The sequence below is a fragment of the Pipra filicauda genome, unplaced genomic scaffold, assembly GCF_003945595.2.
Source record: "Pipra filicauda isolate LSUMZ 115617 unplaced genomic scaffold, ASM394559v2 scaffold359_size756093_pilon, whole genome shotgun sequence".
NCBI lineage: Eukaryota > Metazoa > Chordata > Aves > Passeriformes > Pipridae > Pipra > Pipra filicauda.
Genome location: NW_024104486.1, coordinates 134,211 through 147,011, shown reverse-complemented (window position 1 = coordinate 147,011; position 12,801 = coordinate 134,211). Strand labels below are relative to the sequence as shown.

Here is a 12,801-nt window from a genome sequence, read left to right as displayed (position 1 = left end):
AATGGTCATATGTTTTTCTCACTTTTTTCTGGCAATATCAGCATTTTTAAATAGGGTATTAGGATAGATATATACTACGCATAAATTTACTTTGGAGAAAGTAAAAGAAAATTTGAATACCTTGTTTCCTCTCAGTACTCCTTATCACTTCTAAAGAAACCTAACTTCTTTTGTCCTCCTTTCCTAGATTTCTGAGAAAACTAACATTGTGTTTTTAACACACAGAAATCATATACGTTTCAGAAAAATGTTTTATTACTTACCATAAATCAGTCTGCTTACTTGATAACATACATGTAGTTGAACTCTCTTCACTGTCAACAACTGAGTCAGCAGAAATGTGTAGTAACCAGATACCAAAACAAATGCACTGCAATACTAGCTATTTATTCGCTTTGTAGAGAAAGCGGACTCTTACCCAGTTTTCTTTTTTCAGAGGCAAAAAGTAGTAGTAATGGCAGAAATCAAGTATCAGCGTATAGGAACTAAGGATCTGAGTGTAGAAACACAGCTGTAAAAACAGCCAATGATTGTCTTCACCAACACAGTTATTAATCCTGCAGAGAAAGAAAGTGTGTATATATAAAGAAGAAATACAAATACTTTCACACTGAAGTTATGATACTGTGAATAAGAGACTTTATGATTACTTTTGGAGCAAATGTTATGAACTGCTGGATCCATTGCACTGCCACTTAAAGTGTAAGTTGCACTCCTGAGATCAATGCTTAGAACTGGAGACACATTTATCTTTACCTTCATATAGCAGAGATACTCCTGCAATTTTAAGGACTACTGAACTCATAGAACTGGTTTTTTAAAGTCTACAAAATTTCACAGTAATACATATTATCTTCTGCTACTCAGCACATTTCACTGGTTGTGAACTATGTAGAGTCCCAAATCTGGAAATGCAAACAAGTGTTTTGAAATAAATGCGAACACAGGTTACCCTGATGAGAAATAAATATGACCTAGGAATGAGCCAAAGGAACAGAAGACAAAACAGGCATCCCTATTCAAAAACTCCTTTTGCATACTCCAACATGAAGAAGTAAAGGAATCACAAGAATTCTAGCTATATTAAGTATAAGATTAAAAACCTTTGACACCTAGATATAGTCTGCATCACAGAAGTTACATGGATGCAATTTTATACAAGAATTAGCATGGATATCATTACCAAGCTAAGACAGAATGACAGAAGCACTATACTGGCACTATTTTCTGAAGTAGTGATTGACAAGAAAGATAGTTTGAAACATGGTTAAACTAACACAGGGGGATCCTGATGTCAATGCTGCCCTCTGCAGTTTGTCATTGCTGCCTTCAAAATTAATCACTAAAACAACAGTAGATTATTAGAACAAATAATCTACTTAATAATTTTACCATGGACAGTGGTGATCCATCCTCCTCACACAATGTCCACAACGACTGCAATGGTGTGAACGCTTTGGTCTCATCATGTTGCATTTGTTACATAACTCCCAATATTCTCGTTCTAGGTGAAAATGTAAGACATATTAGGGAGGTTTAGACTCAGTACTGTGTGCTCATAATAAGTCGGTATGCTTGTGATTCTCATTTAAAAAAAATTCTTACTATTATCTGAGAAGGATAAGCACCACACAAAAAACTTTTTCCCACTGTGACCTTAATTAAACTGGAAGATATTACTGCTACTCTGTGTCAGTCTCCCTCTCCAAAGTCCTCTCTTTTCCTGTATATTTCTACGGAGCAATTATTACAGCACAAAAGCTGTGACTCACACAAGGAGGACTGGAACACAATTATTTTCTTACACTTCTACTGTAAAAAAACCCTATCTGTTAGACAGAATCATGATACAATCGCCCTTCAAAACCTCCTGAGGAAATACTGCTACTGCCTGCTAGCTAAAATACAGTACACAACAAATGCTTCAGGAGCATCTTCAATCCCAAAGCATTTTAATACATGCCTCTCACCACATGCAGTTTTACACATAAGGCAATCAAAAAACAGGTAGAGGATAGGCTTGTATTTACAAATATACACTATTATTAAAGACCTAATGTGAGATTCTTTTTAAAAGCTTATCTCTGGAGATACTGAGTAGCTGAAAGTACTAGGAGCTACTATTGCTCAGCTTATATTTATCTCAAATTGCACCATCCAAATTAGAGGAATTCTTTGAAAATTAAAATTCAAATCGTATGTTCAGAAATTTCATCTTCACATGGGAAACAAGTCACATCATCGCTGTAATAATTCCAGTCACAAAAACATATATTTTCTGTCTTTAAGGAAAATAGGTGGATGACTGAGAAATTTAAATACTTTGATTGGTTATTTCTGCCTAAATAAACTTTTTTTTGATGCACAGAAATTCCTTAAACCCAGTGATAAAAGAAAAAAAAGAAAAAAAGCTCATTTTTACTGTGGAGCATTCTGAAATTCTATACTATAAAACACTATTCCTATGTAAACAAAATAAAGTTAAATATAGCACTTCTGTGCCACCTGCAAGCAGCACTAATCTGGTCTTTCTTGCTGCAAAATAACATTTGAATACTGGAAGTAAAGAAGCCCAATATCTGAGATCATTAAACTAGTAATAATGACAGATGGAAACTGATTTGCAATCTGTTCCCATAAATATAGTGTCACAAAGGTGTCACTCACTAATAGGGTAGCTACCAGCAGAGTTCAGAAACACCCCAACTCATTTTTTAATACAATTCATACTGTGCAAAAATGTATCCTCCTGTCAACAGAGAATACCAGAGAACCAAAGTGCTACTTTCAAAAGTACAAAATCCCTGGTATAACACCCACCAAATCAAAATATCAAAGTCACAGTCTAGCCTCAATGTTCCATCTTCAGAAGTATCTATAAAGTAGCACTGCTGCATGGAATGAATGGAGCATGCAAAGGTTGGAGAGCTATTCAAACGGATACCTTATATTAGAAAAAAACATTTTTGCACAATATACAATATATTTGAAAGAACGCAGAAAAAATTCTTCCTGTGGAAAAATTTCCTAGCAGAAAGTCCTACATAACTGAACTTCTGGTGGAATACAAGTTTTGAAAAAAAAGCTTTGAGTCTACATCAGGGAAAGTGCTAGAAATTTACAAGTTTAAAATAGTGACATACTAACTTTAATCAGTAGAGACAGCTCATGGTTCCCATCAAATCTCACAAAGTCAAATTGATTCCTAATTATTTTGAGGAGATTAAAATAACTTTTATTCAATTATATAGAAATAACTTAATGTACCTGTAATTGGTATCTTTGGATTTTCAGGTAGCTTTCCGGGATCTGCTACTGAAGCTCTAAGTAATGAACCTATACAAAACAATGAGCAGAAGTAATAACCTAAAAAAAATAAATAAGCATTTGTTAGTCTTTTTCAGGTGTACAAAGTATCTACTATACACTACATCAAAAATACAGATGCTCCAGCACTGAGTTGGAAATTACTCAGCCTTCTCATTCAATTCCAGACATATTTTTGGTACTATACAGTCTACAACATTAAGTACTCCCCAGTCTTAAAAAGGGAGAGGAAAAGGTAGCAGTGAACAGATTTGATGGCACCAGCAGGATGCCACTATGACCATACTACTGTTTTTAAAAAGTTCCTCCACTGTCTATCAAATAAGCACCAATCACTCTACACTGCAAAGCCTCCACGTGGAAGGATATTCCCAATAGTGCATCTTCACTTTAAAGTTAGTTCCAGACATAATACAAGCCTTTTCCCCAGCAAGACCTAATAGCATAACTCATATGAGCTGACCCATCCAGGGATGTATGACAACACTAACGAAACTCAGTTTTTACCAGTCCTCATCAGCACTACCACCCGAAATTCTTACAAGCACTAAGAGACGTGGACCTGAAATCCTGTCAACAAGTTCTAGGTACAGGATGTGAAAGCTGTATATTATTAATGCTTTTCACCACACAAGGATGTTCTACTATAACACCTCTGAAATGAAATGTCTCAGCTTCTCAGAACACAAAAAAGAATCCCTTCCAGCCATCCCAGTACTCTTATCCTTTATCTTACTGTCTTTATCTTTCACTTTATTTTTTATTTTCTGACATTTCTCATATATGTTAAATAGTGCCCAGAGATACTATTTTTACTAGTAGAAAAAACAGCTAAGTTAAAATTACTTACACAAAACTGCCACAACTGAAATATTTCCCTCTTCATAGTGAGGAAAAAGGATGACCTTTGGAATGAAGACTGTATTGTACAGCCAGGCAAGGATAATTAGGCCCATGCAGCACCAACCCTGAGGGTCAACCACAAAGTGAATTCGTTGCCCCATTGAACACAAACAGGTGTCACGACCCAGGAAGAAAAGATACTCCTAAAGAAATAAAGAAAAAATTTTTATTTTTTTTTTAAGGAGTAAATTAAGTAGTATAATGCAACCTACAGGATTCCATATACATTCAAATAAGGAAGAATAAAACATGTCAGGTATTGATTTAAGGAATTAAAGAAAAACTTACAGACATATAACAAACACGTTTCAAGTACCAGGTAGCAAAACATTTTATGATTTCATTAACTAGTTATATCTCATTAAAAAGTAACATTTATTATCAAGATGCAAGTAAAACAACTAACTGGAAAAACTACTAAGTAATAGGTAAAGCAAGCAACTGTCAGCCAGGTGGCAGCAGCATAGGATATAAATATTAAAGAAAAGTCTTCCATCAAAATTAAATGGTTGCAAAGCAAACAAGAAATACAGGCAATGGTTTATGTCATACAAAGATTCATCCCACCTACTTATTATAGCCTCACCCCTAAATTTCAGGCTTGTTTTTTAAAAACTTTTATGGTAAAACAGTCAAAAACTTCACTAGGAATTTGTTTTTTCCTTGCTTAAAAAAATCTCTCTGACATTTATAGCAAACCCACAGAGAAAGGAATCACTACCCTAACGTCTTTCACAGAGAGCCTTCAAAGGAAGGATTACCAGTGTTACTTTTTTGTCAGGCTACCTTCATAGTCCTATCTTAATATTGCAACAGACACATAAATCCTAATCTACTCTCCTAGCCATTAGTTACCCTGATTTCTGGGCTTCAGGAACTTGTCCATTTCAGATGGATTTCTTTTCATTCCTTTCAGCTTCTGCTTGTTGCACTGAAATTTTATCAGTCAGTTATCTCTGTTTCCAGGGGTTTTGCTTACTTGTTTCATGCTTGACTGCCCTCAATTCTATTCACAATTTCCCTGTTTAATATTATTCATAAGTTTCATTAATGTCTTTTCTTCTTTTTCTAGATCTCTGATCAAAATCAGACCCAAACAAGCTGTCATTTTCCCACACTTCTCCTTTGTACTATATATTATAACCCTTTGTTTGTATCCTCTAGTGCAACAGTGTTCCCATTCAGGTATAGCAGAGCAATGTGTTTCTCTTTACCCTAAAAATCCACCAAATTTCCTAAAACTTGCTTTTAAAACCATGTTGTATACTAAATACAGTTATTGTAGTATTAAAATTGTTTCTAAGCTCATGACAATCATAAAACCTATTTAGGCCTATATTTACTGTTCTCTGTTAATATGTAGCATGCACGCACCACAGGCTGTTACAAGATATTAATACACTACACACATATGTACAGTCTCTAGACATAAAATGATGGAGTACTATATTCCTGAATCTGCCAGTTCTTAAAGTGTCTCTGTTGTAAGCTGGTTTTGGTAACCAACAGGTTTAGAACAAAAAACCATTTTATATTCTTCTAAGCATGTACTGATGGAGGATCTGTCTCCACAAGCAGATAAGCTGTGGGAGAAGGTGAGCAGACTGTACAACATCAGGGATGCTGAAAAGGAGATGGACCACATCCCCTCCAAGTTCCTGCAGCTACAGGAACCCCCACTGCACCAAGGAGAAGCACACAGAGTCTCTGCTTGTCAGGCTGAACATGGAGACACAGAGCGCAGTGAAGTCTGGGAGCCTGTGAGCTTGAGTGCCAGCAGGAGGGTTCCTGCTCCACCTGATCCACAGAGCAGGTTCTGAGCCCTGGCAGCAGACATAGACAGGAAGCTCTGTCCAAGGAAGCCTCTGAGCCTCTGTGTCTGAGTCCTGTGGCAGTATGGGAAGAATGGGGTAAGGAAAAGTGGTGGGAAACTCCTGCTTCAGGGACAAAGACACCTCTGCCAGCCCAACCTGTCACCTGGCAAGGTCTTCTGCTTGCCAGGGGCCTGGGGCCTGGATACCATGGAGAGGCTATTACGGAGGCTGGTAGTAGTCTGGCCCTCAGGCTGTTACCCCCAGCTGCTCTTCATAGGGGCACCATGGATATAGCTACGGCAGACCAGAAGTATACTAGGCATGGAGTAAAAGGCTCACAGGGTGTTGGCCAATGCCTGGTAGCCAAGTGGTGTCTCGTTCATCCTGCTGGTGAAGGGGGAGAACTTGAGGACAAGCACACAGATCCTGCAGATGAATGAGTGGTTGTGCAGAGTGTGCAAAAGCTAGTCAGCTTTTATATCCATAGGATCTTCTATGAGGACCAAGAACTGAGGGGGAAGAGGTGCAGGATCCACCTGAAATTATGTGGAGTAAAAGCATCTTTGCCAAGAAGCTGGTCAATCTGCTAAAGGAAGGCTTAAACTAGGAATGATGAGAGAGAAAGGTGGTGACCTCTGAATGAGCAAGGAAGTGGTGGTCAGGGTTTGCAAGCAAAGGATGAAGGATATTGTGTACAACAGAGATCTTACAATCAACCAAACAGAGGTGAAGTGGAGCTACATCAAGTGTGTGTACACACCTGATACAGGACCACCACTTGGGTGCACTGGGATGGGATTAGGAAAGCCAAAGTCCACCTGGAGTTGAATCTGGTGAGGGACAGGAAGGTCACAGAGAAAGTCATGTACAGGTACATGAGCAGCATCAGGCAGGCTAGGGGAAACACAGGCCTGCTGAAAGTGGCAAACTAATACAAAAAGATCAAAGTGCCTTCTTCGCACCTTGCTCTTAACGGGTAAGACCTGCTTTCCGGAATCCCAGGTGCCTCAGACCAGTGGGAAAGACTTATTCTTGGGTAAGGGAGGATCAGATAAAGAAATCCTTAGGAAAATGGACTGAACACTTTCATGGGACCTGATGAGATGCCATCCTGAGTGCTGAGAGAGCTGGCCCTGTCATTGTGAGGTCACTCTCAATTATGTTTGAAAGTTTTAAGCTGACAGGTGAGGTTCCAGAGGACTGAAGAACAAGTGTCAACCCTGTTTTCAAGGACAAGAAGGAGGATCCAGGCAACTATAGGCCTGTTAGTCTCACCCTGTTCCCTGGGAACTGAAGGAAACGATCCTGGAAACTACTTTCAAATACATGAAGGACAAGAAGGTGATTGGGAGTAGTCACTGTGGATTTACAAAGGGAAAATCATGCAGATTGACAGAAACACTAGAAACACTGTTGACCACTAGAGGAACCCATCTGTTTTCCATCTTACGAGAGCAGCAGAGATTCCATGACTTCACAGCGCTTCCTCAGAATGGGAAATAACAGCTCAACAAACAAAACAGAGAGATATAATTACAGAAATACTTGCTTCCAAGTGACCTACTAAGTATAATGTGTGAGCAATAGCAGTGAGAGAAATTCCGAAGAAAACAGTAAGAGTGCCTGTAATAGAAATATACCCAAACTTTTTATCACTCAGTGACTAACTTTTGCCTGCATGACATTATTCTTTTATAATTAAAAAAACCTCAACAAACACCACCCACCCTCAAACCCATACTTTCGATGTGAAGTTCACAATTAAGTTGGAATTATGCAAATAAAGGCCCCACTCTCAAGAAAGAGCAATTTTTCATCATCACCTTCTGTATCTTTTCTGAAAGAGAAAGAAAACAGCGTGATACTCAAACAACCATCAACACTTGTTTGATAAGCAGCATATAATAGGCTACCTTTTATTCTGTTTTGCACACTTCACCTGACTGAGTAGAGCTTCCTCTGAAATGACATACTGCTTCTAACTAGTGTGCCTCAAATCTAGGTTCTAGGCCATTTCACAATTTTAATATAGATTTAAAAGGATATGTGTGTTCAGACAAAGGTCTATATAAAACTGCACTACTGTCAATGTATTTCAGTTACGTACAGTAACATACATTTACTTCCCATGTGCCTATTTTAATGTTAAATTAAGTTTTATGTTTGCCATTATACTTTTGTCAGCAATATTGAATAAACAATGTTAATATATTGACTTAGTCCAGCAAAGTGAACTTCTTCTCTTCTCTCTCGGTTTACATACCATGTATAAATATATAAGGTGGGGGGAATGAAAAAAACCTAATGAGCACAATCTGATGGCTAGGTAGGAAGTACTAGATTAAAATTTAACTCACAGACAAAGTGAATGTATACCCTTTTCTTTTTTAAACATATTTCAAATGAACTATATTTATTTTTTCAAATATAATGTCAAGAGTAACGATTACTGATCTCAACTAATTTTGATCTTCAGGATGCATAATTTCTGATCAGAAAAACTTACAATATGTAGCGGAAAAAGTCTATGAGTAGGTTTAGAACAAATCAATTGAAAGAAACAATTAAGTGAATTATATCCGTATACAGTCGGTATTCATACAAGCAATGCCTAAAGTTTTTCCAATTAAATAATTTATGAGAAAATACACAACACCAATGTTAGAGGTTTTGTGGTTTTCTTGCCTCATACCCTAATTTATAGCCATTTTTTCTAAATATCTCAAACAAACATCTCAAACACAAAGCATTAGAAGGCAAACAGAAGTTGTACCTCTGGAAAGTTTCAGATTTACCAAACCATGACTGAATCTTTCCTGCATGATCAAGAATTGTTCTTGCCTTTCCAAAAAAATACTTTTATTACAGGATGCCTGGACAACATTTTTTCCTAACCCTTTTCTTTCCACCCAATTCAATTAACTGTACCATAAACTCCATTTTTGTTCACTACAATCACCTGCCATGCGACTGCTCATGTGACATCCACTGAACAATGAGACGGCAGAATGCAGGCAGAAACTCAATTCCAAGAAATAAGAAAGCTTTGCTCTAACCAGAAATGTTATCATGATATATAAATAGCTTTAACAGATTCATTTAAATGCAAACTTAAAAAAAAGGTATACAATTTTGCATCAAGATGCAAAACACACTTAGAAAACTGTGTTTCATAAATAAACCTAACAGGAGCAGTACTCAATTTCTCACACTAAGAAGCATGACAGCCAGCTCCTTGCACATTCATGGGTGTTGCACTGATCCATAACTAGAAACCATGTCTCACTTTAGCTTTCTCAGTAAGAAAAGTAAGACTTCTGAAATCTGACTTGCAGAACTTTTTTCACAAATCCTTAAATAAGTCCAGAATGACACAATCAGTAATTTATTGTATGCTCACCATGAAACAGTTTTAATACCCCATGCAAACTGAACAATACTATGCCCTATAAAACACACTTCTACAGTGGAAAAAAACACCACTTTCTAAAAAGGCTGTACCCTAAGCAAGTCAGACAGAAAAAGGAACAGACAATAGAAACACAAGAGACACACCTGTCATAATACTTGTGTTAGCCAAGGCAAGGCCGTATCAATCAAGAGCCTCCCCTAATTTGTGGATCCAGCTGCAGTTTTAGACATCTTTCCCGAAATCTTAAGAATTACTGCCAAAAATTACTGATATAAAACTAAAAATACACTTCAGCAGGGGAAAAAAACCAAAGTGGACTTGAACTAATCAACAAAATTACTTTCAACTAGATTTTAAAGAAGTCATGTTATTATCAAGCGTCAGAATGGAATTACTATTATGTCTTTTGCAGCTCTTGCATTTAAAAAAACTGGTATCTGCATAACCAGCTAACACAAGCCAGAGAATATTTTTGGCCTGACAAAACCCCACGCACCTGGCCTTGCCCATGTTTATGCAATGGATGGTTATCAGTACAGATCTCAGCACTACACAGTTAGGTGGCTGTTGACAGGTTGGTTAAGGTAGGCAAGATATTCCCAACCAATTATTTTTCATTGATAGGATCTACCAAAGTGTACCTATAAACATCCACTGCATTCACAAAGGATGTTACACGGGCTTGGACACCCACGTGGCTTGCTATTCACGTATACCCACTGTATTCTCATGATCACACGTCCCATGAAAACTATGCCTACCGCTGACCAAACAGCCACTTCTAGACATGTAATGAGTGTTACTTGAGCACATCACTGTTTGGATCACCAGTGTGACGGGAACGAAGACCCGACTAACTACTGGAGCTGGGAAATGAAAGTGTGAAACCAAGGCAGGCGGGGGCCGCTGCCCTTCCTTGTGCCGTGCTGCTGGAGCACACGCCAGCCGCTCCACGCGCCTCGCCCGTGGCACCTCGGAGGCAGCAAATGCTCTCCTCGCCACTCGCAGTACAGCCAGCACTCCGGAGCTGCCTGAAAGCGGCAGCAGCACTTCCCTATTTCATACCTGGGGAGAGACTCAAGCCTGCCATGGGTTTCTCTCCCCAGCTCTCTGCACACCCAGCAGCACCCCTGAAACTGAGGTCCAAAGGATGGCGACACGGGACGCTCCAAGGTGCCCAGGAAGCAACCAGCACCAGGCGCCCGCGCCCCGAGGGGCAGCCGCCGCTCTCCATCCCGCTCGGACCTCACCCTCCCGCCCCCCCGGCCCGGGGCTGCCCCTCCCGGCCGGGCCGGGGCCGACGCCTGCCGCCCCCCGCCGCCCCCCGCCCGCCCCGCTGCGGGGCACGAGGCGGAACCAACCGTAGGCTTCCGCCGCTCCAGCCGCGCGTGCGCGCCCGGACACACCCGGCGGGGCGGGACCCGGCACGGGCTGGGCGGTGGAACCTTCGGCCGCCTCTCACGGCTGCGGAGCAGCGGGGTTCTGCCGGGTCCCGCCACGCACTGCGAGAGGCACCAAGGGTGTGGTGCCGTACCTCGCCCCGTGCGCGGGCGGGACGGTGTCCCCTGCCCGCTGGAAAACCCCTGTGCCCGGTCCGCCTGGGGCCGACCAGCCGCCTTTCCCCAGGGTTGGAGCTCGCTGTTACAGGCCCCTTCCCGAGCACAGACTTTAGTCAAAATGAGCCCTTCTCTCTCCTCCACCTCTGCAGTGTCTCTTTGCAGTCCCTGACAAAACACCAGCACTGCAGACAAGGCCTGTACCTTGGGCTCCAGGCTGCTGTCAGGAGAATCTCATTCCCTGAGAGCTGCACTAGCGAGGCTTCGTAGTATGAAGCTGTATGAACTTAATTGTATAAATTAATACTAACTTTCTTAAGAGATACTACCTTGTGTACTGCATAATCATGGTTAAGACTGTAACTGGAGAGCCCCAGCTCACCGCAAGGAGAACAGCCCCCACCTTGAAGATAAGGACCTTTTGTTTCTCAGAATTTTAAAGACATCCATGAAAAAGAAAGGTGTCCCTGGACTACTAAGATAACAGGGTCCTCTGAAAAAATCCCTCCTATTATCTATGACATCATAGGTAACTGTAGCAAGACCAACTCCAGGGACACCTAAATTAAGAAATAATCAGATGGACAATGGCACCACAGATTCATAGTTGTTTTTCAACATAGTAGCATTAGTGTGTTATGTAATGAGTGGTCAAATCATGTAGTTTCTGAGTGCATGAAAGGTATAAGGACCATTTCAGGTCCTTATAAACACATTCAGTGTGCCCTGATTGGAATAGGACACTTCATGCCTATGAATTATATATATTAATATATATATTGATTCATATATTTTGCTTCTTAGTCTTTCTTCTCCATCAGCACAAACCAGTTTAACATTTTCATGACATTTAAGTCCCCTGCTGCGCCATGCCCCTTGCTCACACAAGATCCTTACATGGCCATAGAAGGCAATCTTTGGTTTAAAACGATAATTGAGACCCATGAGGGATTAGCCGTGGCTGAGAGCAACAGACAGCTTGTGATGGACAGAATTTTCAGCGTTCCCAGCTGGGAATCATGCCTTGAGCACCCATTGCTGATGCACATATATGATCTTTTGGCTACCTAAAGGTATCCCCATCTGCCTGAGTGGCATAGTTCCCGCTGTAAATTGATGGGCTCTTGCCCTGGAGCATTCTTCCTTCACGATGGTAGATGAAATGATGCAGAGTAATATGGTGAACACCACCATTGCAGAAAATTCTTCTTTTTTTACTGATTATATTCTTTCTAAAACTTAACCACAATATGATTATTCTGAAAAGGCAGAACCCAAAAAGTCAGGTAGGCGTTTAGGTAGTTTTCAAGCTTTTGCCAAGACTTTTGGACCTTGTCCTGGTTTCAGTGTCCACAGTCTTTTGTTATACAGTGCAATTTTTAACACTTCAACCTAAGATTGCTCTGACCTGAAAATAGATATTTGTAGCAGAAACTGGACATTGTCTGGAAGGCGAAGGAAGTGTGTTTCGTCTAAACCAAAGGAGAGCACTTTCTCCATAACAACCTATATATATATATATATATATGTCCCTAGGAGGAGGTAACACTGATAATAATAGACGTATTAATTGGACTATTAAAAAACAAGGCAAAAAGAATAACTGGAAAAGTTGTTGTAATGAAAAACAGGCTCTGGCTCTGTTCCCTGACAAATTCATGTATCAATTTACGTCTATATGTAAAAAGCATAATAAGCTATGAAAACTTTTCTCTTATTTGAAGAATAAATTGTGACGGCAAAAAACAAAACAAAACAAAACAATCAAGCAGTTTAAAGGAGACAATGG

The 12,801-nt window shown here is 39.9% G+C and overlaps 1 protein-coding gene across 8 annotated transcripts in view; it reads right to left on the bottom strand.

Annotated features, from left to right (window-relative positions):
* ZDHHC21 (zinc finger DHHC-type palmitoyltransferase 21) overlaps nucleotides 1-11,407 on the bottom strand; it is a 39,074-nt gene extending 27,667 nt beyond the window's left edge. For 3 of the 8 annotated variants that reach the window (XM_039384482.1, XM_039384488.1, XM_039384489.1), the window contains exons 1-6: nucleotides 10,522-10,651; nucleotides 7,772-7,881; nucleotides 4,178-4,373; nucleotides 3,268-3,366; nucleotides 1,393-1,504; nucleotides 419-557 (exon numbers count right to left, since the gene is read on the bottom strand). In XM_039384482.1, coding sequence (XP_039240416.1) covers nucleotides 419-557; nucleotides 1,393-1,504; nucleotides 3,268-3,366; nucleotides 4,178-4,373; nucleotides 7,772-7,783 — 558 coding nt within the window. In that variant the 5' untranslated portion in view covers nucleotides 7,784-7,881; nucleotides 10,522-10,651. Of the gene's footprint in view, nucleotides 1-418; nucleotides 558-1,392; nucleotides 1,505-3,267; nucleotides 3,367-4,177; nucleotides 4,374-7,771; nucleotides 7,882-10,521; nucleotides 10,652-10,817; nucleotides 10,867-11,341 lie in introns of those variants that run through there. The other 5 variants (XM_039384483.1, XM_039384485.1, XM_039384487.1 and 2 more) reach the window with 5 other exon arrangements.
* Nucleotides 11,408-12,801: the final 1,394 nt, after the last annotated feature.